Here is a 22,497-nt window from a genome sequence, read left to right on the forward strand (position 1 = left end):
CAATTCCCAACCCCTTTTCCTCTCTGCTTCCCTTTCCCTACCCCTTCTCTTTGCTGCTTCCCATTCCCAGTCCCTTTTCCTCACTGGTGATCCCCATTCCCAACCACTTCTCCTTTCCACTTCCCATTCCCAACCCCTTCCCCTTACTGCTTCCCATTTCCAACCACTTCTCCTTTCCAGTTCCCATTCTTGACCCCTTCTCCTCACTGCTTCCCACTCCCAACCCTTTTCCTCACTGGTGATCCCCCTTCCCACCCTCTTCCCCTTGCTGCTTCCCATTCCCGATGTCTTTTCCCGGCCGGGGTCGCTGTCCGCGGTGCTGCCTTGGATCAGGGTCCCTCCCAAGGTGCTGCCAGGACCACGGCTGCCAGGAGAAGCACCCAGAGGTGCGGGGGGACCCCAAGGCTGCTCCTGCCTGGGGGTGCCAGAGGAAAGAGGGGAGTCAGGGATGGCCAGGGGTGGGAAGGACACAGGGGGTACATGGGGGGACAGCCCAGCCATGGCTGCAGTGCTGGGCTCTAGGCTCACCTGAGCTTAAGGCACATGGTTGGCTCTTGCACCTCTTCTCTGCCAAGGAAACAAACTCTGTCTGCAGGGCCAGGCCAAGCCAAGCCAACCTATCCCAACCCAGCCCAACTCAGCCCAAATTAACCCAACCTAACCCAACTCAACCCAACCCATCCAATCCCAACCCAACTCAACCCATCCCAACCAAATCCAACCCAATCCAACTCAACCCATCCCAATCCAACTCAACCCAATCCAGCTCACCCTATCCCAACCAACACAACCCACCCCAACTCAACCCAACCCAGCCCAACCCAACTCAACTCATCCCAACCCAACCCATTCAATTCAGTTCAACCCAGCCCAATCCAACCCAACCTATCCCATCCCAACACAGCCCAACCCACCCCACCTCATCCTATGCAACCCCTCCCACCCATCCCAACCAAACCCATCCCATCCAACCCAACTCAATCCACCCCAACCTAGATCAATCCAATTCAACCAAGCCCATCCCAACTCAACTCATCCTGTCCAACCCATCCCACCCCATCCTAATTCAACCCAACTTATCCCAACCCATCCCAACTCAACCCAACCTCACTAATCCCAACGCAATCCAACTCAACCTATCCCAACCAACTCAATCAAACCCAACCCAACTCAACTCATCCCAACCAAACCCAACCCAGCTCATCCCAACCCAACTCAATTCAACCCAGCACAATCCAACCCAACCTATCCCATCCCAACCCACCCCACCTCATCCCATGCAACCCAAGTCAACCCATCCCAACCAAACCCATCCCTCCCATCCCATCCAACCCAACTCAATCCACCCCAACCTAGACCAATCCAATTCAACCAAGCCCAGCCTAATCCAACCCAACCCAGCTCATACCAACCCAGTTCAACTCAATTCAACCCAGCCCAATCCAACCTATCCCATCCCAACACAGCCCAACCCACCCCACCTCATCCCACGCAGCCCAAGTCAACCCATCCCAACCAAACCCATCCCATCCAATCCAACTCAATCCACCCCAATCCATCCCAACTCAACTCATCCCAACCCATCCCATCCCAACACATCCCACCCCAACCTAGACCAACTCAACTCATCCCATCCCACCCCAACCCATCCCAATCCAACCAAGCCCAGCCCAATCCAACCCATCCCAACCCAACTCAATCCACCCCAACCCATCCTAATCCAATTCAACCAAGCCCATCCCAATCCAACCCATCCCAACTCAACTCATCCCAACCCATCCCAATCCAATTCAACCAAGCCCAGCCCAATCCAACCCATCCCACCCCATCCCAATCCAATTCGACCCATCCCATCCCATCCCACCCCAACCCCTCCCACATCTCCGTGCCACACTTGGCTGCCCCATTACAAACCCCAGGAGGAGATGCCTGAACCTCCTCCAAGGCTACCAGCAAGCCAAGCTCCCTCCTCACCACCAATCCCCCCCTCTCCCTGCCACCCTGGTGGCATCAAGGCCACCTCCAGGCCCCGAAGAAGTCATCCTGGGGAGCCTTCACCTTTCACAAACTCGCAGTTGTAGTTGCTGAGCCCTGCCTGGGAGCGGAGCCGGATCAGGGCTTGGTCCCCATGCTGGGTGACATTGACGACCTCAAAGCTCTCAAAGGGTGGGATGAGGACCTCCTTCTCGTCAGGGTAGATGGAGTAGTCGCTGATGAGGACACCATAGCAGGTCTCCAGGTAGAAGAAGGTGTCCTGGCCGAAGGTCAAGGCCTTCTCCATGCTCAGGGAGGTGGAGGTGAAGTGGCCGAAGCGGATGGAGCGCCCGGGGCTGGGTGGTGAACCTGATGCCTTCCACCCCTCTGTAGACCTGGAGGCAAGGTGGTGTTGATCTTTGGGTGGCCTTCAGGGTGGCCAGAGCTTGGGTAAGGAGGAAGTGGAGGACTTTGAAGTGGAAGGACTCCAGGTAGACCCGGAGGGAGCTGCCGGCCTGGCTCACGTTGCGGTTGAAGGTGCGATAGAGGTCGCTGTGTCTGGTGTAGACCAAGAGGGCCACTTCCTGCTGTGGGCTCAGGACCCTGGGGACACCAGCACCATGCTGGCTGAGCCATTGCTGGGTGGCCAAGGTCCACTCCTTGGAGTAGAGGCTGTTGGTGGTGAACTCGGTGTGGTTGAGCTCCTCCAGCTCCTTCTCCATCATCTTGGTGCAGCCTTTGTATTGGTCGTCAAAGGAGGTGGGGGCCATGTCCAGCTCCACCTCCATGATGCTCTTGAGGGCCTGAGGGTGCAGAGAGGCCACATCCAGCCCCAGCTTTGTAATGGTGTTGAGGTCCTGCTGGTGCAGAGGGGCCACATCCAGCCCCAGCTTTGTAATGGTGTTGAGGTTCTGCTGGTGCAGAGAGGCCACATCCAGCCCCAGCTCCTCCATGGTGCTGAGGTCTTGCTGGGGCAGAGGGCTGCAGGTGGTGGCCAAGGTCTGGAGCAGCAGCAGCCAGCCCAGCAGGAGCCACTTCATGGTGGGGCTGAGGTCCCCCTGGGTGGCTGCTAGTGGCTGCGGAAGGCAGGAGCCACCCCCTGGGGCTTTTTATAGCTCCCAGCTGAGGTCACTCAGGCTGAGTTCCAGCCCCCTCCCCCCTCCTTCTTCCATCATTCTTGGTTATTTTTATCGTCCCCCACCACAAGCAGCACCCAGAGCAGCTGCTGCCATCTCCTGCCAGCTTTGGTCAGGGACTTTCCCCTCTCTGAGATAAGTTCCCCAGCTTGGATTGGCTTGAAGGGTCCCTCCAATGTCCTCTTGCCCATGCACAAGGTGGCCTTGGAGCTGGAACTTGGATTGGCTTGGAAGGGTTCCTCCAAGGTCCTCTTGGCCAACCACAAGGTAGTCTTGGGGCTGGAACTTGGATTGGCTTGGGAAAGTCCCTCCAAGTTCTCCAGACCTGATGTCTCCATCAGGCTGCTGAGGACAGGGGGAGGTCCTGACAAGGGTAGCCAAGGACATAGTGAGGATGGAGAGGAGGTGGTGAGGATGGTGTAGAGGAGGTGGTGAGGATGGAGAGGAGGTGAGGAGGATGGAGAGGTGTTGAGGAGGATGGAGAGGAGGTGTTGAGGAGGTGGTGAGGATGGTGAGGAGATGGTGAGGATGGTGGAGAGGAGGTGATGAGGAGGATGGAGAGGAGATGGTGAGGATGGTGGAGCAGAGATGGTGAGGAGGATAGAGAGGAGGTGGTAAGGAGGATGGAGAGGAGGTGGTGAGGAGGATGGAGAGGAGATGATGGGTTCACAAGGGTAAGGAACAAGGATGGCTAGGGAGATCTACACAGCCAGCAGTCCTTTGGGAAAGGTGGATGCAGCAGGGAGAAGCCCAGGCCTGACCAGGTGGCAGAGAAGCAGGAAGCCAGCAGTGACCCTTGGACCTCTCACCCAGGAGAGGCAGGAGCAAAAGAGAGGGGAAATGGTCCTCACTCCCTCCCCTTTATAGTTCTGCTGGACAGGAAGTGGGAGTGGAACAGACTCACTCAGTTTCCCAGGGGGGAAGGAAGGAACTAAGTCCACCTGGATCAGGTTTCCTTAGTGCCTGGGGGGGGAGAGCAGGGCTCTCACCATCCCACCCCCACCTCTCAGGATGGGTGCAGCTCACCACAGGGCAGTGCCTTTAGAAAAGAGGAACTGGCTGAGAGGGAACTGAAATCACAAAGAACCAAGGGGGGGGGTTGGGTTGGGGAGGTCCTGGTGGTGAAACAGGTGGGGAAGTACCAGAGACCCCAACTTGGGTGTTGGATTGAATCAGCGAATCAATAAGGCTGGAAAAGACCTCAGAGATCATCAAGTCCAAGCTGTCGCCCAACACCTCCTGACTGCTAAACCATGGCTCCAAGGGCCACATCCAGTCCCCTCTTGAACACCTCCAGGGATGGGGACTCCACCACCTCCCTGGGCAGCACATCCCAATGGCTAACAACTCTCTCTGTGAAGAACATTCTCCTCACCCTGAGCCTAAACCTCCCCTGGCACAGCTTGAGACTGTGTCCTCTTGTTCTGGTGCTGCGTGCCTGGGAGAAGAGACCAACCCCCAGCTGGCTACAGCCTCCCTTCAGGGAGTTGCAGAGAGCAATAAGGTCTCCCCTGAGCCTCCTCTTCTCCAGATTGAGGAGGTCCTGGTGGTGGGACAGGGGGGGGAAGAACCAGGGACCCCCAAGTGGGTGTTGGGTTGAGGAGGTCCTGGTGGAGAAGAAGCAAAGACCTCACCTTGGGTGTTGGGTTGGGGAGGTCCTGCTGGTGGAATAGGTGTGGAAGAACCAGAGACCCACAAGTGGGTGTTGGGTTAAGGAGGTCCTGGTGGTGGGCCAAGAGTCTGGGGCAGGTAGAGAAGAGCCAGAGGCCCCAACTTGGGTGTTGGGTTGGGGAGGTTGCCAGGGGGGGGTTGTGGAGTCTCCCTCTCTGGAGATACTCCAAAGCCACCTGGATGTGGCCCTGGGTGATCTGCCCTGGGTGATGCTGCTCTGCCTAGGGGGAGATGGGCTGGGTGAGCTTTGGAGGTCCCTTCCAGCCCCTTGGAGGTCACTTCCAGCCCCTAACCTTCTCTGGTTGATTCTCTGAACTGGTTTATTTCTCTAAAAATCTCTTTTTAGTTCTATAAAGTCCAGGTCTGGAGCCCCTGCTACAGGAGAGGATCAGGATGGAGAGGAGGAGGGGGAGGAGGTGGTGAGGATGGAGAGGAGGAGGAGGAGATGAGGATGGAGAGGAGGAGGAGGAGATGAGGATGGAGAGGAGGAGGAGGAGGTGAGGATGGAGAGGAGGAGGAGGCGAGGATGGAGAGGAGGAGGAGATGAGGATGGAGAGGAGGAGGAGGAGATGAGGATGAAGAGGAGGAGGCAATGAGGATGGAGAGGAGGAGGAGGCGAGGATGGAGAGGAGGAGGCAATGAGGATGGAGAGGAGGAGGAGGCAATGAGGATGGAGAGGAGGAGGAGGAGGAGGTGAAGATGGAGAGGAGGAGGCGATGAGGATGGAGAGGAGGAAGCGATGAGGATGGAGAGGAGGAGGAGGCGATGAGGATGGAGAGGAGGAGGAGGAGATGAGGATGGAGAGGAGGAGGAGGAGATGAGGATGGAGAGGAGGAAGCGATGAGGATGGAGAGGAGGAGGAGGAGATGAGGATGGAGAGGAGGAGGTGATGATGCAGAGGAGGAGGTGATGAGGATGGAGAGGAGGAGGTGATGAGGATGCAGAAGAGAAGGTGATGAGGATGCAGAGGAGGAGGTGATGAGGATGGAGAGGAGGAGGTGATGAGGATGCAGAAGAGGAGGTGATGAGGATGCAGAGGAGGAGGAGATGAGGATAGAGAGGAGGAGGTGATGAGGATGGAGAGGAGATAGATGATGAAGAGTGGGGCTGGTAGGGAAGAGCCGGAGACCCCAACTTGGGGGCTGGGTTAGGGAGGTCGTGGGGGTGGGGCAGGTGGAGAAGAACCAGGGACTCCAAGTTGGATGTTGGGTTGGGGAGGTTCTGGTGGTGGAATAGGTGGGGAAAAGAGGGGAAAAAAAGCCAACACAAACTCCTCCTCCTCCTCCTCCAGGTGCTGCAGGCTGCTGGGGTGAAGGTGGGGGCAATGGCTTTAGAAATGAGGAACTGGCTGAGAGGGAACTGAAATCACAAAGAACCAAGTGTGTGTGGGGAGGTCCTGGTGGGGAAACAGGTGGGGAAGTACCAGGAACCCCAAAGTGGGTGTTGGGCTGGGTGAGCTTTGGAGGTCCCCTCCAGCCCCTAACCTCTTCGTAGTTCTACAAAGTCCAGGTCTGGAGCCCCTGCTACAGGGGATGACCAGGATGGTGGAGAGGAAGTGGTGATGATGGAGAGGAGGAGGAGGTGATGATGATGGAGAGGAGGTGGTGATGATGGAGAGATGATGATGGAGAGGAGATAGATGAGCATGGAGATGATGATGATGATGGAGAGATGATGATCACAGTATCACAGTATAACTAAGGTTGGAAGAGACCTCGAGGATCATTGAGTCCAACCTGTCACCACAGACCCCATGACTAGACCATGGCACCAAGTGCCACGTCCAATCCCCTCTTGAACACCTCCAGGGATGGTGACTCCACCACCTCCCTGGGCAGCACATTCCAATGACGAACAACTCAGTGAAGAATTTCCTCCTCACCTCCAGCCTAAACCTCCCCTGGCACAGCTTGAGACTGTGTCTCCTTGTTCTGGTACTGGTTGCCTGGGAGAAGAGACCAACCCCTTCCCGGCCACAACCACCCCTCCGGTAGTTGTAGAGGGCAATGAGGTCACCCCTGAGCCTCCTCTTCTCCAGGCTAAGCAAGCCCAGCTCCCTCAGCCTCTCCTCATAGGGCTTGTGTTCAAGGCCTCTCCCCAGCCTTGTTGCCCTTCTCTGGACACGTTCAAGTGTTTCAACGTCCTTCTTAAACTGAGGGGCCCAGAACTGGACACAGTACTCAAGGTGCGGCCTAACCAGAGCAGAGTACAGGGGCACTATGACCTCCCTGCTCCTGCTGGCCACACTATTCCTAATGCAGGCCAGGATGCCATTGGCCCTCTTGGCCACCTGGGCACACTGTTGGCTCATATTCAGGTGGCTGTCGATCAGCACACCCAGGTCCCTCTCTGTTTGGCAGCTCTCCAGCCACTCCGACCCCAGCCTGTAGCTCTGCATGGGGTTGCCGTAGCCAAAGTGCAGCACTCGGCACTTGGACTTGTTGAATGCCATCCCATTGGACTCTGCCCATCTGTCCAGTCGGTCGAGGTCCCTCTGCAGAGCCTTTCCATGCTCTAACTGACTAACATCTGCCCCTAACTTGGTGTCATCTGCAAACTTGCTGATGACTGACTCGACCCCCCTCATCCAGATCATCGATGAAGATGTTGAAGAGGACAGGGCCCAGCACTGATCCCTGGGGGACACCACTGGTGACTGGCTGCCAGCTGGCTGTGGCACCATTCACCACCACTCTCTGGGCTCAGCCTCCAGCCAGTTCCTCAGCCAGCACAGAGTGCTGCTGTCCAAGCCAGGGGCTGACAGCTTGGCCAGGAGTTTGCTGTGGGGGACGGTGGCAAAGGCCTTGCTGAAGTCCAGGCAGACTACAGCCACAGCCTGCCCCACATCCCCCAGGCAGTCACCTGAGCAGAGCAGGAGATCAGGTTGGTCAGGCAGGATCTGCCCTTCCTGAATCCATGTTGGCTGGACCTGAGCCCTTGGCCGTCCTTCAGGTGCGCAGTTATTGCCGCCAGGATAATCTGCTCCATCACTTTCCCTGGCACTGAGGTCAGGCTGATGATGATAGAAAGCAGATGATTGATGGGGGAGAGGAGGTGATGACCTCCCTGGGTGCCTCTCTCACTGAATCCCAGCATGGTGGTGGTGGGAATGGACCTCTGGGGCTCACCCAGTCCAAGCCTCCTGCTCCAGTGCTGCATCCAGTTCTGGAGTGGCTAGTGCAAGAAGGCTCTGGAGGTGCTGGAAGGTGTCCAGAGCAGGGCCACGAGGAGGAGCAGAGGGCTGAAGCTGCTCTGCTATGGAGACAGACTGAGGGAGTTGGGGTTGTGCAGTCTGGAGAGGAGAAGGCTCCCAGGAGACCTTCTTGTGGCCTTCCAGGATCTGCAGGGGGCTCCAGGAAAGCTGGGGAGGGACTCTTGAGGGTGTCAGGGAGGGATAGGACTGGGGGGGATGGAGCAGAACTAGAAGTGGGGAGATTCAGATTGTTGTGAGGAAGAAGTTGTTCCCCATGAGGGTTGTGAGAGCCTGGCACAGGTTGCCCAGGGAGGTGGTGGAAGCCTCATGCCTGGAGGTGCTCCAGGCCAGTCTTGGAGGTGGCTGTGAGCAGCCTGCTCTGATGTGAGGTGTCCCTGCCCATAGCAGGGGTCTTGGGGCTGGCTGAGCCTTGAGGTCCCTTCCAAGCCTGCCCAGTCCATGATTTTAAGTTCTACCTTCTCTGCTCCTTCCTCTTGTCCCTTCTGGGTACAAGGGGGAGAAGGGAGGAGGGGGAGGCAGGGAGGGAGAAGCTCTCAGCCCTGCTCTTTGGCCAGGGGGGGTCCTTGTGCTGCTCACTGATTGTAAATCCCTGCAAATGTTGTGGATGCTGTAGCTGTTCCTTGTCTTCCACTGGAGGCTGGGGTCTGCCTTGTAGAGAACAGCTTCCATCTGCTTCCAGCTGAGCTGCTCTGCAGAAGTTAATGTTGGGGGTGGGGGAAAGTTTCAAACCCCCCCTCTTGTTCCCATGGACCTTCCTCTGCCTCAGCTTCCCCCCCTGCCCCTTGGGCTGGCATTGGGCAGCACTGAGCAGAGCCTGGCTGCAGCCTCTGGGCACTGCCCCTGACCATCTTCATCATCATGAAGGAGGTCACCTCTCAGGCTCCTCTCCAAGCTCCAAGGCCTCAGCTCCCTCAGGCTCTCCTCCTGAGGAAGATCTTCCACTGCCTTCATCATCTCTGTGGCTCTGTGCTGGACTCTCTCCAGCAGTTCCCTGAGGTCCTTCCTGACCTGAGGGCCCCAGAGCTGGAGCAAACAGCCCCAGGGCTCTTAGCCCCTCTCCCCAGGGGAGATGCTCAAGTGCCCAAATCATTCTGGCTCTCCCTTGGCCTCTGCCCAGCTGCTCCCTGCCCCTCCTGACCTGAGGGGCCCAGAACTGGACACAAGATTCCAGATGCAGCCTCAGCAGGGCAGAGCACAGGGGGTGGACAACCTCTACTGACATAGTCCCCACAGCTGGGCTTGGTTGATGTGCAGCTGAGGATCCCTGTCTGCAGGAGCTCCCTGGAGGAGGAGCAGCTGAAGAACCTCCTGCAGCAGCTGGAAGCAGGCAGCTGGAGGCCTTCTCAGCTGCTGCTGCCGGCGGCACGCAGCTGGGCACGGAGGCCCCAGCCTGGCACAGGCCCCTGGAGTGAGGCAGCTGAGGAGCCAGGAGGTGCCACAGAAGCAGGGGAGGCAGCTGGAGGCCATGCTGAGGTGCAAGGAGGGCTCCCCACCAAGCCTCCTGTGAGGTTTGCTCCCCACCAAGCCTCCTGTGAGGTTTGCTCCCCAAGGGGCAGCCAGCTCAAGCCTTGGGACCTGCCCTGGGCTCAGAAGCAGCCCGGGAAGGCTCCAGGCCTGGGGGGGTCTCCAAGCCCTGGAGCTGTGGTGCTGAGGGCCACAGCTTGGTGGTGCTGGGGGGGTGCTGGGTCGGCCAGCAGCATCTCCAGGGTCTCTTGCAAGCCATCCCCTGGCTGCAGGAGTCTGCTGCCCCCAGCTGGGGCTGGGGCTGGTTGCTTGGTGCCAGGCAGATGTCCTGCTGCCCATGCCACTGCCAGCTGTCCCCTGCCCCTGGCAGGCTCTGGCCCGAGGGCAGGAGCATTCCTTGTGCCCCCCTCCCCAGGTGCCACTGGAGATGTCCCCCCAGCCCCAGGAGGCTGCCAGCAGCTGGGCAGCAGGCAGAGAGCCTCCAGCTCCCCCAGCAGGCATCTCCCTCAGCTTGCCAACCTCCTCCCACCTGATGCCCAGGGCTCTGCCTGCCCCATGCCAAGCCCAGTCCTCACCTGGGGCTTGCTCCTTCTGCCTAGTGGCTGAGAAGAAGAACCAGCAGAGCCTCCCCTGAGCTGCAGCAGCCCTGCTGCAGGGCCCTGCCAGCTCCCTCCAGGGCAGGAAGGAGAGGCAGAAGAACCTTCATCCCCCAAAGCAAAGAGGCCAGGAGAGAGGCCAGCAGAGGGGCCAGCAGGGACATGAGGCTGTGTGCCAGCTGCTCAGGTAGGTCCTTCTGGCTGGCACCCCAGCACCAGGCAAGCTCCTGGAGCTCAGCTCTGGAGCTGTGTCTGTCCAGCCAAGCATCAAGCCAGGCCACCACAGCTGCAAGGTGGCCCCAAGCTGGGGTCATGGTTGGGGCTGGAGCCAGGGAGGGACAGCATGGGGTGGCAGCAGGACATGAAGCCACCACAGCTGCAAGGTGGCCTCCAGCTGGGGTCATGGTTGCGGCTGGAGCCAGGGAGGGACAGCATGGGGTGGCAGCAGGACATGAAGCCACCACAGCTGCAAGGTGGCCTCCAGCTGGGGTCATGGTTGTGGCTGGAGCCAGGGAGGGACAGCATGGGGGTGGCAGCAGGACATGAAGCCACCACAGCTGCAAGGTGGCCTCCAGCTGGGGTCATGGTTGCGGCTGGAGCCAGGGAGGTGCCCTCCTGAGGTGCCAGCCTGCCATGGGGACCTCGAGGGAGGCCACAGCCTGGCACCTCTCCTTCCCACAGGCACCTTCAGCCCGGAGCTGCTGCCCAGCCACGCTTCCAGCCGTGGGGAAGAAGCCCTTGGGCCAGCCTTGGTGCCCTGTGCCAGCTGCCAGCTGCCCTTCGGCGGGGACAGAGCTGCAGGGCCCTGCCGGCTGCCAGCGGACACCCCCTGAGGGCCCCCAGAGCAGGGGGCAAGGACAGAGAGCTGGGCTGGGGGCAGGCAGGGCATGGGCAGGGGGGAGGGCAGCTGCTGGAAAGGGCTGGGGATGGTCTGGGAATGCAGCTGGATTGGGGTGGGATTGGGACAGGATTGGGGTGGGATTGGGTGGGATTGGAGCAGGATTTGGGATGGAATTGGAGCAGCACTGGGGCTGGAATTGGGTGGGATTAGGGTGGGGTTTGGGCAGAATTGGGAAGTTTTGGTGGAGTTTGGGCAGAATTGAGAGGTTTTGGTGGGGTTTGGGCAGAATTGGGAAGTTTTGGTGGAGTTTGGGCAGAATTGAGAGGTTTTGGTGGGGTTTGGGCAGAATTGGGAAGTTTTGGTGGGGTTTTGGGCAGGATTCTGCCAGACTGTGCCCAGTTTTGGTCAGGACTTGTTCTGGCTTGTGCCAGGATTTGGCCAAATTGTGGCCAGGATCTGGGAGGTTTGGGGCAGGATTTGGGAGGATTTGGTCTCTGGATTGAAGCAGGCTTGGGCCAAATCCTGCCCAGAATCTGGGAGGTTTTGGTCAGGCTGTGGGTGCTGGGGCAGGATTGGGGTGGTTTTGGGGGGAGTTTGTGTGGATTTGGCCAAGTTCTTCCCTAGGATTTTGGGAGGGTTTGGTCAGGATTTGGGGGGTGGGTTGGGAGAGGATTTGGGAGGGGTGGAACAGGATTTGGATGATTTTGGTCTGGATTGGGCCAGGATTTGGCTAAGGTCACAAAGTGACCCCAAAGGTGCCCCCAGAGGACTGTGAAGGTGACCCCAAATGTGACCCCAAAGGACCCCAAAGGTGCCCCCAGAGGACTGTGAAGGTGACCCCAAATGTGCCCCCAGAGGACCCCAAAGCTGACCCCAAAGGTGCCCCCAGAGGACTGTAAAGGTGCCCCCAAAGATGCCCCCAGAGGACTCCCAAAGGTGCCCCCACATGTGCCCCCACAGGACCCCAAAGGTGCCCCCAGAGGACTGTGAAGGTGTCCCCAGAGGACCCCAAAGGTGCCCCCAGAGGACTGTGAAGGTGCCCCCAGAGGACCCCCAAAGGTGCCCCCAAAGGTGCCCCCAGAGGACTGTGAAGGTGCCCCCAGAGGACCCCCCAAAGGTGCCCCCAAAGGTGCCCCCAGAGGACTGTGAAGGTGCCCCCAAAGGTGCCCCCAGAGGACCCCAAAGGTGCCCCCACAGGTGCCCCCACAGGACCCCAAAGGTGCCCCCAGAGGACCCCAAAGGTGCCCCCAGAGGTGCCCCCAAAGCTGACCCCAGAGGACCTCAAAGGTGCCCCCACAGGACCCCAAAGGTGCCCCCAGAGGACTGTGAAGGTGCCCCCAGAGGACCCCCAAAGGTGCCCCCAAAGGTGCCCCCAGAGGACTGTGAAGGTGCCCCCAAAGGTGCCCCCAGAGGACCCCAAAGGTGCCCCCAAAGGTGCCCCCACAGGACCCCAATGGTGCCCCCAGAGGACTGTAAAGGTGCCCCCAAAGATGCCCCCAAAGGTGCCCCCAGAGATGCCCCCAGAGAAGCCCCCAGAGGAGCTCCCAGAGGTGCCCCCAAAGGTGACCCCAATGGTGCCCCCAGAGGACCCCCAAAGCTGATCCCAAAGGTGCCCCCAGAGGACCCCAGAGATGCCCCCAGAGGAGCCCCAGAGATGCCCCCAGAGGAGCCCCAGAGATGCCCCCAGAGGCCTGCATCCTGAGGAGCAAAAATAAGGATTTATTTACAAAGTCCACCTTAAAAATGCCTTTGTTTCTGGTGCCCCCCCCCACGTGACCCACAGGGACCCCCCTCCCCCCTTCATGCCCCACCCCCCACCCCACCCCCCCACCCCTTTGAGCCCCCCCCTCCCCCCACCCCATTGCCAGGTTGGGTGCCCAGGGAGGGGAGGGAGATGCAAAGGGGACTCCCCCCCCCCCTCCCCCAAAGTGCCCAGAGGGGGGGTGGGGGGCACACAATCCCTTTCCCCCCCCCCCCCAACTAAAACTCCCCCGGGGGTGGGGGAGGGGCAGCAGAAAGAGGAGAGGCTGGGGGGGGAGGGGCTCAGACTTTGGTGTCCTTCAGCGAGCGGCAACCGGCCTGGGGGGGGCAGGGGGGGGAGAAAAGAGACAGAGGGGGGTCAGGGGGGGCTGCTCTGGGGGCTGGGGGTCGGGGGGACTGCTTTGGAGGCTGGGGGGTCGGGGGGGGGCTGCTTTGGGGGCTGGGGGGTGTCAGGAAAGGTTGCTTGGGGGGGGTCAGGAGGCTCTGTTTTGGGGGCTGGGGGATCGGGGGGGGCTGCTTTGGGGGCTGGGGGGGTCAGTGGGCTCTGTTTTGGGTGCTGGGGGAGGTCAGGGAAGGTTGCTTTGGGGGCTGGGGGGGTCAGGAGGCTCTGTTGTGGATGCTGGGGGCGTCAGGGAAGGTTGCTTTGGGGGCTAGGGGGGTCAGTGGGCTCTGTTTTGGGGGCTGGGGGGTGAGGGGAGTCAGTGGGCTCTGTTTTGGGGGCTGGGGGGTGAGGGGGGTCAGTTTGGGGTGCTGGGGGGGTCAGTGGGCTCTATTTTGGGGACTGGGGGATCAGGGGGGTCAGTTTGGGGTGCTGGGGGGGGTCAGTGGGCTCTATTTTGGGGGCTGGGGGGGTCAGGGAAGGTTGTTTTGGGGGCTGGGGGGGGCAGGGGGGCTGCTTTGGGGGGCTGGGGGGGGTGAGGGGGGTCAGTTTGGGGGGCTGGGGGGGGTCAGTGGGCTCTGTTTTGGGGGCTGGGGGGGTGAGGGGGATCAGTTTGGGGTGCTGAGGGCTGGGGGGGGTGGGGGTTGGCAGCGGGGGTGTCAGGTCCCTACCTTTGCCCGAGGTGACCTGGAGGGGGCGCTGGCGCGGGGGGAGGAGCGCCGAGCCCGGGGGGAGGAACCCCTGGCAGAGGTGCCCCTGGAGGGGGTGCCCCTGGTGGAGCTCCTGGTGGGGTTCCTGGCCCTGGTTGCCCTCCTCAGGAGGCTGCCCCCCAGCTTCTTGGGGGTGTTGAGGATGCTGAAGGCCAGGGACTGGCGCCGGGCAGCCTGGCACGGGGCACAGACACATCGGGGGGGGGCCTGGAGGTGCCCCCCAGACCCCTCCCCACACAACACACACACCCCCACCCCCTGCACCCACCCCTCCTCCAAGGGGTTTGGGGTTCCCCACACCCACCCCTGCTGCAGGGGCTTTTGGGGTCCTGCCCCCCAGCCCCCCGGGGGGGTCCTCACCTGCTTGCTGGGGGTCTGCTGCTGGCTCCTGCGGCGCTCCCGAGGGGTCTGGGGCCGGGGGAAGCAGCTGGAGGCCTTCTTGGCCTGGGGGCAGAGAGAGAGCACAGGGCTGAAGGGGAGGGACAGCAGCCCCCTGGCCACCGGCCACCAGGGCCTCCCTCGGCCACCAGGGCCTCCCTCGGCCACCCCCTTCCACCTCCCCTCAGCCACCGCCTCCCAAGTCCCTTCCCAGCCCAACCTCCACCTCTGGAGACCACCCCCAGCAGGCCACCACTGGCCATCTCCTCTCCAGCGTCTCCTCCACCTCTGGAGACCACCCCCAGCAGGCCACCACTGGCCATCTCCCCTCCAGTGTCTCCTCCACCTCTGGAGACCACCCCCAGCAGGCCACCACTGGCCATCTCCTCTCCAGCGTCTCCTCCACCTCTGGAGACCACCCCCAGCAGGCCACCACTGGCCATCTCCTCTCCAGCGTCTCCTCCACCTCTGGAGACCACCCCCAGCAGGCCACCACTGGCCATCTCCCCTCCAGTGTCTCCTCCACCTCTGGAGACCACCTCCAGCAGGCCACCACTGGCCATCTCCCCTCCAGTGTCTCCTCCACCTCTGGAGACCACCTCCAGCTGGTCACCAACCATCAAGTCCCCTCTCAGCCACCACTTTCCATCTCCCCTCCAGTGTCTCCTCCAGCATCTGGAGACCACCTTCAGCAGGCCACCAGCCTCCATCTCCCCTCAGCCACCACTTTCCAAGCCCCCTTCCCAGCCCAACCACCACATCTGGAGCACATCTGCAGCCAGGCCAGCAGCAGCAGCAGCAGCTGGGGCTCACCTCGGGGGTCTCAGGTCCCTGGTGGGACTCATTCGAGAGCCGCTTGCGCTGCTGGCGGGTGGTGATGCCAGCAGCCAGAGCAGGGCCCCCAGCCCCAGCAGGGCCCCCAGGGCCAGCAGCAGCTGCCCAGGTGGTGGCCAAGGTGCTGTGCCTGGTGCTGAGGGCAGGGCCGAGCTGGGAGGGTTGGATGCTGGCCCTGCGCAGGGTCTCCAGGGGGTCCCCAAGCTTCACGTCCTCGTCGGTGATGGTCCCCCAGGGAGTTGCTGGGCTGCAAGGGGAGGGAGAGGGACACACAGAAGGGTTGGCATCTCCCCCCCTGGCCCCTTGGCACCTCCCTTTGTCCTCTTTCCACCCCACCCCCTCCCCCTTTGTCCCCTTCTGCTCTCCTCCACCTCCTAGCACCACCCAACAGCCTTTGTCCCCTCCCTTTCTCCTCTTCCCCTGCTCCCCACCACCCCCTGGAGCCCCCCAAGGCCCTCTCTGTCCCCTGCCCTGTCCCCTTCTGCTCCCCACCACCTCCTGCACCACCCAAGGCCCTCTCTGTCCCCTGCCCTGTCCCCTTCTGCTCTCCACCACCCCCTGGAGCCCCCCAAGGCCCTCTCTGTCCCCTGCCCTGTCCCCTTCTGCTCCCCACCACCCCCTGGAGCCCCCCAAGGCCCTCTCTGTCCCCTGCCCTGTCCCCTTCTGCTCTCCACCACCTCCTGCAGCCCCCCAAGGCCCTCTCTGTCCCCTGCCCTGTCCCCTTCTGCTCTTCACCACCTCCTGCAGCCACCCAAAACCCTCTCTGTCCCCTGCCCCTGGTCCCCTCACCCTGCTCTCCAGGGGGTAGCAGGTCTTGAGGTGTGGGGGGCAGGCTCTGTTCCTCTGCTGGAGCTCAGCAATGCGGCTCCAGTCCTCCAGCTGCTCAGGCTCGTCCTGGCAGCTCCCCAGGAAGAGGCTGCTGCGGCCTGGGGACACCAAGGGCACAGGGCTGCAGAGGCTCCCACACAGCACCCAGGGCCCCCAGGGGCTGGGGGACTGCAGGGAGGGATGAAGCAAGCCAGGAGGGATGCAGCCAGCAGGGGCTGGGGACAGCAGAGAGGGAGCAATGGAGCCAGGGAGGGATGGGGACACCAGGGAGAGATGGAGCGAGGGAGGGATGGGGACACCAGGGAGGGATGGAGCCAGGAAGGGATGGGGACAGCAGGGAGGGAGGGAGGGAGCCAGGAAGGGATGGGGACAGCAGGGAGGGAGGGAGGGAGCCAGGAAGGGATGGGGACAGCAGGGAGGGATGGAGCCAGGAAGGGATGGGGACACCAGGGAGGGAGGGAGGGAGCCAGGAAGGGATGGGGACACCAGGGAGGGAGGGAGGGAGCCAGGAAGGGATGGGGACAGCAGGGAGGGAGGGAAGGAGCCAGGAAGGGATGGGGACAGCAGGGAGGGAGGGAGGGAGCCAGGAAGGGATGGGGACAGCAGGGAGGGAGGGAGGGAGCCAGGAAGGGATGGGGACAGCAGGGAGGGAGGGAGGGATGGAGCCAGGAAGGGATGGGGACAGCAGGGAGGGAGGGAGGGATGGAGCCAGGAAGGGATGGGGACAGCAGGGAGGGAGAGATGGAGCCAGGGAGGGAGGGCTGGAGGCAGCAGGGGTCAGGGCCCAGCAGCTGCCCCACACCTACCCAAGCTGGAGCTGCTGCCCCCTGCCTGCAGGTGCCTGAGGGAGCTCCTGGTGACAGGACGGTAGCCAGGGAGCCCCAGCAGGGCGGAGCTGCCAGAGGGCTCCTGAGGGGAGGAGGTCTCCATCGTGAGGGACTCCTGGGAGGGGAAGGTGTTGAGGGACCTGGTGCTGGAGTGCAGCCTGGGCTTGGCTCCAGCTGCTGGCAGGGTGGAGGCCTTGGAGCTCTCTGCTTCCTCCTTCTTGGGCTGCTTCTGGAAGGAGAAGGGAAGAGAGAGATGGGATGGGGATAGGAAGGGGGATGGGGGAAAGGGATGAGGTTGGACCATCCAAGGTCATCCAGGACATCCTCAAGCAGAGCTCAGAGCCCCAAACCCCCTGCCCTGGGCTGCTGCCAGCCAGGGGGCAGCTCCCAGCTCTCTGCCTGACCTCAACCAGGCTCTCCCCAGCCTCCTGCTCAAGAACTTCTCCCTTCCCTCTGCTCTGAGGCTCCCTCTGGGAGCTCCAAACCATCCCCTCCCGGCCTGGCCCCACAGCTCCAGCTCCAAACTCTGTCCCCAGCTTGCTCCTGGGCCCCTTCCAGCCCTGCCAGGCCACCAGAAGGTCTCCCTGGAGCCTTCTGCAGGCTGGGCACCCCCAGTTCTGCCAGCCTGGGGACCCAGCAGAGCCCTTCCAGCCTTTGGATCAGTTTGGTTGAGGGAGAGCTTGAAGATGATGGAGGCCAAGCACTGCCCCAGCTCCACCACCACAGGGACCCCAGCTCCACAGCTACCCAACCCCTCCAGCCATGGGGACTCCACCACTGCCCTGGGCAGCCTGCCACAGGCCTGGGCACCCCTCAAGGGGCACCAATTGCTCCTCAGGGCCAAGCTCAACCTCCCCTGCCACAACCTGAGGCCATCTCCTCTTGGCCCAGCCCTCAGCAGCAGCCCTTGAGCCCCAGCTGGCTGCAAGCTGCTCTCAGGGAGCTGCAGAGAGCCACAAGCTCTCCCCTCAGCCTCCTCTGCTGCAGCCTCAACCCCCCCAGGGCCCTCAGCTGCTCCTCACAACTTCTCCACAGCCTTCTCCTCCTTTCTCCAGGCCCCTCCCCAGCTTCCTTGCCCTCCTCCAGCCCTCAGTGCCCTCCTAGGGTCCCCCATTCGGTGCCCACCTTGATCATGGTGATGTCTATGGTGGTTCTCCTCCGGCCAGACCTGGTCTTGCAGCCAGACTCCAGCGAGAGGTCAGCCAGGGAGTCCCCAGCAGTGGTGTCCAGCTGGGACCTGGTCCTGCTGGGGATGGGGGTGAAGTAGAGGCTCTCCAGGGACTCCACCTTGCGGGGAAGCCTCCGGGGGGTCTTCGGGGTCAGCGGAGAGGTCACCGAGCGCGAGCGACGTCCCTTCCGGCTGCGGGGGGACACACAGCGGGGTCAGGCGGCACACAGCACGGAGAAGGCTGCCTAAGCTCGCCCAGAAGGCCCCCAAGGTCACCCACAGACCTTTAAGGTCACCCAGAAGACCTCCAGGGTCAGCCAGAAGGCCCCCCAAGGTCACCCAGAGACCTTTAAGGTCACCCAGAAGACCTCCAGGGTCACCTAGAAGGCCCTCCAAGGTCATCCAGTGACCTTTAAGGTCACCCAGAAGGCCCTCAAGGTCACCCAGAGGACCCCCAAGGTCACCCAGAGACCTTTAAGGTCACAAAGAAGACCTCCAGGGTCAGCCAGAAGGCCCTCCAAGGTCACCCAGAGACCTTTAAGGTCACAAAGAAGACCTCCAGGGTCAGCCAGAAGGCCCTCCAAGGTCATCCAGTGACCTTTAAGGTCACCCAGAAGATCTCCAAGGTTACCCAGAAGACCTCCAAAGTCACCCAGAAGACCCCCCAAGGTCACCCAGAAGACCCCCCAAGGTCACCCAGAGACCTTTAAAGTCACCCAGTAGACCCCCAAGGTCATCCAGAGACCTTTAAGCTCACCCAGAAGACCCTCAAGGTCACCCAGAGACCTTTAAGGTCACCCAGAAGACCCTCAAGGTCACCCAGAGACCTTTGAAGTCATCCAGAAGACCTTTAAGGTCACCCAGAAGACCCTCAAGGTCACCCAGAGACCTTTGAAGTCATCCAGAAGACCCCCCAAGGTCATCCAGAGACCTTTAAGGTTACCCAGAAGACCCCCAAGGTCACCCAGAACACCTTTAAGGTCACCCAGAAAACCCCCAAGGTTGCCCAGAAGACCTTTAAGGTCACCCAGAGGACCTCAAGTGCTATCAGTAAAGGCCTCCATGGCCCCCAACGAGAGCTCCAAGGCCACCAAGCCCCAAGGCCACCATGCCCTGACCCCAGGGGCTAGGCCCAGCCCTTTCCTGAGCACGTCCCTGGCTGGGGCCTCCAAAGAAGCTGCAAAGCCAGGAGGCCCCAAGGCTGGAGGCAGCAGGAGGCAGCAGGGCAGGGGGTGGGCAGAAGGTACCTGGGGGAGGTGAGGGCTGGATCCTGGCTGAGGCTGAGCTCCAGGCTGTCAGAGCTGAGCTGGGCAGGGTCCTGCTGGAAGGAGTCGAAGCTCTTCAGCACCTCCCTGGGCAGCTGGACCTGGTTGAGCTCCTGCAGCTGCCTGTTGGCCAGCTCCACCTGCAGGAGGAGGCAGGCAGGGAGGGAGAGGTTAGGCTGGGAGAGTGCCATGGGGCAGCTCTCACCCCTCTGAGTGACCTCAGCCAGGGTCTCACCACCCTCCTGCTGCAGGAGTTCAGCAAGAGGGGATGGGGAGGGAGGGGGAAGGAGGGAGGGGGAAGGAGGGAGGGGGAAGGAGGGAGGGGGAAGGAGGGAGGGGGAAGGAGGGAGGGGGAAGGAGGGAGGGGGAAGGAGGGAGGGGGAAGGAGGGAGGGGGAAGGAGGGAGGGGGAAGGAGGGAGGGGGAAGGAGGGAGGGGGAAGGAGGGAGGGGGAAGGAGGGAGGGGGAAGGAGGGAGGGGGAAGGAGGGAGGGGGAAGGAGGGAGGGGGAAGGAGGGAGGGGGAAGGAGGGAGGGGGAAGGAGGGAGGGGGAAGGAGGGAGGGGGAAGGAGGGAGGGGGAAGGAGGGAGGGGGAAGGAGGGAGGGGGAAGGAGGGAGGGGGAAGGAGGGAGGGGGAAGGAGGGAGGGGGAAGGAGGGAGGGGGAAGGAGGGAGGGGGAAGGAGGGAGGGGGAAGGAGGGAGGGGGAAGGAGGGAGGGGGAAGGAGGGAGGGGGAAGGAGGGAGGGGGAAGGAGGGAGGGGGAAGGAGGGAGGGGGAAGGAGGGAGGGGGAAGGAGGGAGGGGGAAGGAGGGAGGGGGAAGGAGGGAGGGGGAAGGAGGGAGGGGGAAGGAGGGAGGGGGAAGGAGGGAGGGGGAAGGAGGGAGGGGGAAGGAGGGAGGGGGAAGGAGGGAGGGGGAAGGAGGGAGGGGGAAGGAGGGAGGGGGAAGGAGGGAGGGGAAGGAGGGAGGGGGAAGGAGGGAGGGGGAAGGAGGGAGGGGGAAGGAGGGAGGGGGAAGGAGGGAGGGGGAAGGAGGGAGGGGGAAGGAGGGAGGGGGAAGGAGGGAGGGGGAAGGAGGGAGAGGGAAGGAGGGAGAGGGAAGGAGGGAGAGGGAAGGAATAGAGAGAGATGGAGGGAGGGAAGGACAGAGGGAGGGAAGACAAGACCTGGAGCCCCCCCAGAAGCCCACCTGAGCCTCAAGGCTGTGGACCTGGCTGCTGAGGTCCTTGGCCTGCAGGAGGCTCTGCTGCAGCTCCTTGTCCAACCTCTGGGTCTCGCTCTTGAGCTCCAGGTTCTCCTTCTGCAGCTCCTCCATCCCCTGCAGCTTGGCAGCCAGCTCCTGGTTCTGCTGCTTCTTGGCATCGTAATGAGCCTTGGCCTTCTCCATCTGGGGAGACAGAGACCCTCAGAGGAGACACCAAGCCCACCACAGCTTCTCCCTGCTGGGATGAGGACCTTGCTGTGGTCCCTGGGGCCCTGCTGCCCCCCCCCAAACAGCTACCTGCCCCTTGTAGTGCTCTGCTGCTTGCTCCTTCTGGGCCAGCAGGGCCTGGAGCTCCTCCACCTTCTGCTGCTGCCTGCTGGCCTCTGCCTGCAGCTCTCCCTCCAGAGCCTGGGGGGAAGGGACTGGGGGTCAGGGCCAGACTGGGCAGCTCCCAGTGCCCTCTCAGTAGCTCCCAGTGCCTCCTGGTGTACTCCCAGGGCCATCCCAGAACCTCACAGTGTACTCCCAGTGCTCCCCAGCCCTCCCAGTGCCCCCCCAGTATCTCCCAGTGCCCCCCAGCCCTTTCAGTATCTTCCAGTGCCTCCCAGTCCTCCCCAGACCTCCCAGTATCTCCCAGTGACCCCAGACCTCCCAGTCTGTCCCAGTACCCTCCCACTGCACTCCCAGTATCTCCCAATAGCCCCCCAGCCCTTTCAGTATCTTCCAGTGCCTCCCAGTGCTCCCCAGACCACCCAGTGCCTCCCAGTCCTCCCCAGACCTCCCAGTATCTCCCAGTGCCCCCCAGCCCTTCCAGTGCCCCCCAGCCCTTCCAGTATCTTCCAGTATCTCCCAGTGCCCCCCAGACCTCCCAGCATCTCCCAGCACCCTCCCAGTTTACCTTCACTCTCTGCTGCTGAGTCCTAGAGGCCTTCTCCTGCTGGCTCAGCTTCTTCTGCAGCTCCTCCACCTGAGCAGCAACCCAGTCAGACCAGTACAGCCCTCCCAGGCAGACCAGTAAGGGGACACAACCCACCCGGTCTGACCAGCAGGGGGCACCACCCTCCCAGCCTGACCAGTAAGGGGACATGACTTGCCCAGGCTGACCACTAGGGGGCACAACCCTCCCAGTCAGACCAGGAAGGGGTCACAGCCCTCCCAGTCTGACCAGTAGGGGGCACCACCGTCCCCTTCTGTCCATCCCCTGGTGCCTCTTACCTGCTTGGCTTGGTCCTGCTTGGTCACTGTGAGCTGCTCCACCTGTGAAGAGCAGCAGCAGCAGCACAGGAGGTCATGGTGGTCTCCTTCCTGACCCCAAAACCGTCCCAGACCCCTCCCCCCCACTGCCAAAGAGCTCCTGGACTGAGCAAGGAGATGACATCCGGAGTCCCACCGTGGTTGGAGGTCAGAAAGGACCTCTGGAGCCCACCCAGGCCAACCCAACCCTCACCCTCTGCTCCAGCAGGGCACCCCCAGGAGCTTGCCTCAGGGGCACCATGGCCAGGGAGGAAGCTCTCCACAGGAGAAGGCTCCACAACCTCAACCCCCCCAGGGCCCTCAGCTGCTCCTCACAACTTCTCCACAGCCTTCTCCTCCTTCCCCAGACCCCTCCCCAGCTTCCTTGCCCTGCTCTGGCCCTGCCCCAGCCCTCAAGCTCCTCCTGGCAGGGAGGTCCTAACCCTGCCCCCAGGCTTGCAGCTGTGGGCTCCCCAGTGCCCAGCCCAGGGGCACAATCCCTGCCCTGCTCCTGCTGCCCACCCCATTGCTGCTCCAGCCCAGGCTGCTGCTGCCCTCCTTGCCCACCTGGGCACCCCCTGGCTCCCCTCCAGCCTCTGCCACCACCCCCCCCAAGGCCTTTCCCACCAGGGACTTCCCAGCCCCTCTGTCCATCTCCTCTTGTCCCATCACTTCTTCTTTGGGAGAAGCAGAACCAGAGTGGGTTGAGTGGGAAAGGACCTCCCAAGGTCATGGAGTCATGGAAGGGGCTGGGCTGAAGGCTCCTTCCAAGGGCTGCCAGTGCCAGTCCTGCAGCCAGCAGGGACAGCTCCAAGCAGAGCTCAGGGTCCCAAACCCCCTGCCCTGGGCTGCTGCCAGCCAGGGGGCAGCTCCCAGCTCTCTGCCTGACCTCAACCAGGGCCTCACTACCCTCAAGTGAAGAACTTCTCCCTTCCTCTACTTAACCTCCTCTGAGAGCTCCAAACCATCTCCCCTTGGCCTGGCCCCACAGCTCCTGCTCCAAACTCTGTCCCCAGCT

At 62.0% G+C, this 22,497-nt stretch overlaps 2 protein-coding genes across 2 annotated transcripts in view; both read right to left on the reverse strand.

Annotated features, from left to right (window-relative positions):
- Positions 1-8: 8 nt before the first annotated feature.
- On the reverse strand, positions 9-3,048 carry LOC137460897 (erythroblast NAD(P)(+)--arginine ADP-ribosyltransferase-like). The gene is given in 4 exon segments (XM_068170937.1): positions 9-415; positions 529-567; positions 2,059-2,329; positions 2,331-3,048. Coding segments are annotated over 4 exon segments (1,080 nt in total). The 5' UTR covers positions 3,015-3,048; the 3' UTR covers positions 9-329.
- Positions 3,049-12,743: 9,695 nt separating this feature from the next.
- The window catches only part of LOC137460893 (nuclear mitotic apparatus protein 1-like), a 30,519-nt gene continuing 20,765 nt past the window's right edge, over positions 12,744-22,497 (reverse strand). The window contains 13 exon segments of the mRNA XM_068170933.1: positions 12,744-12,975; positions 13,708-13,920; positions 14,107-14,190; positions 14,938-15,189; positions 15,191-15,205; positions 15,748-15,884; positions 16,593-16,842; positions 17,739-17,973; positions 19,029-19,186; positions 20,232-20,429; positions 20,544-20,654; positions 21,145-21,213; positions 21,462-21,503. Of these exon segments, the coding sequence (XP_068027034.1) occupies positions 12,940-12,975; positions 13,708-13,920; positions 14,107-14,190; positions 14,938-15,189; positions 15,191-15,205; positions 15,748-15,884; positions 16,593-16,842; positions 17,739-17,973; positions 19,029-19,186; positions 20,232-20,429; positions 20,544-20,654; positions 21,145-21,213; positions 21,462-21,503 (1,800 nt within the window). The 3' untranslated portion in view covers positions 12,744-12,939.

This window comes from Melanerpes formicivorus, unplaced genomic scaffold (assembly GCF_026170545.1).
Source record: "Melanerpes formicivorus ecotype bairdi unplaced genomic scaffold, bMelFor1.0.p_v2 SCAF_879, whole genome shotgun sequence".
NCBI lineage: Eukaryota > Metazoa > Chordata > Aves > Piciformes > Picidae > Melanerpes > Melanerpes formicivorus.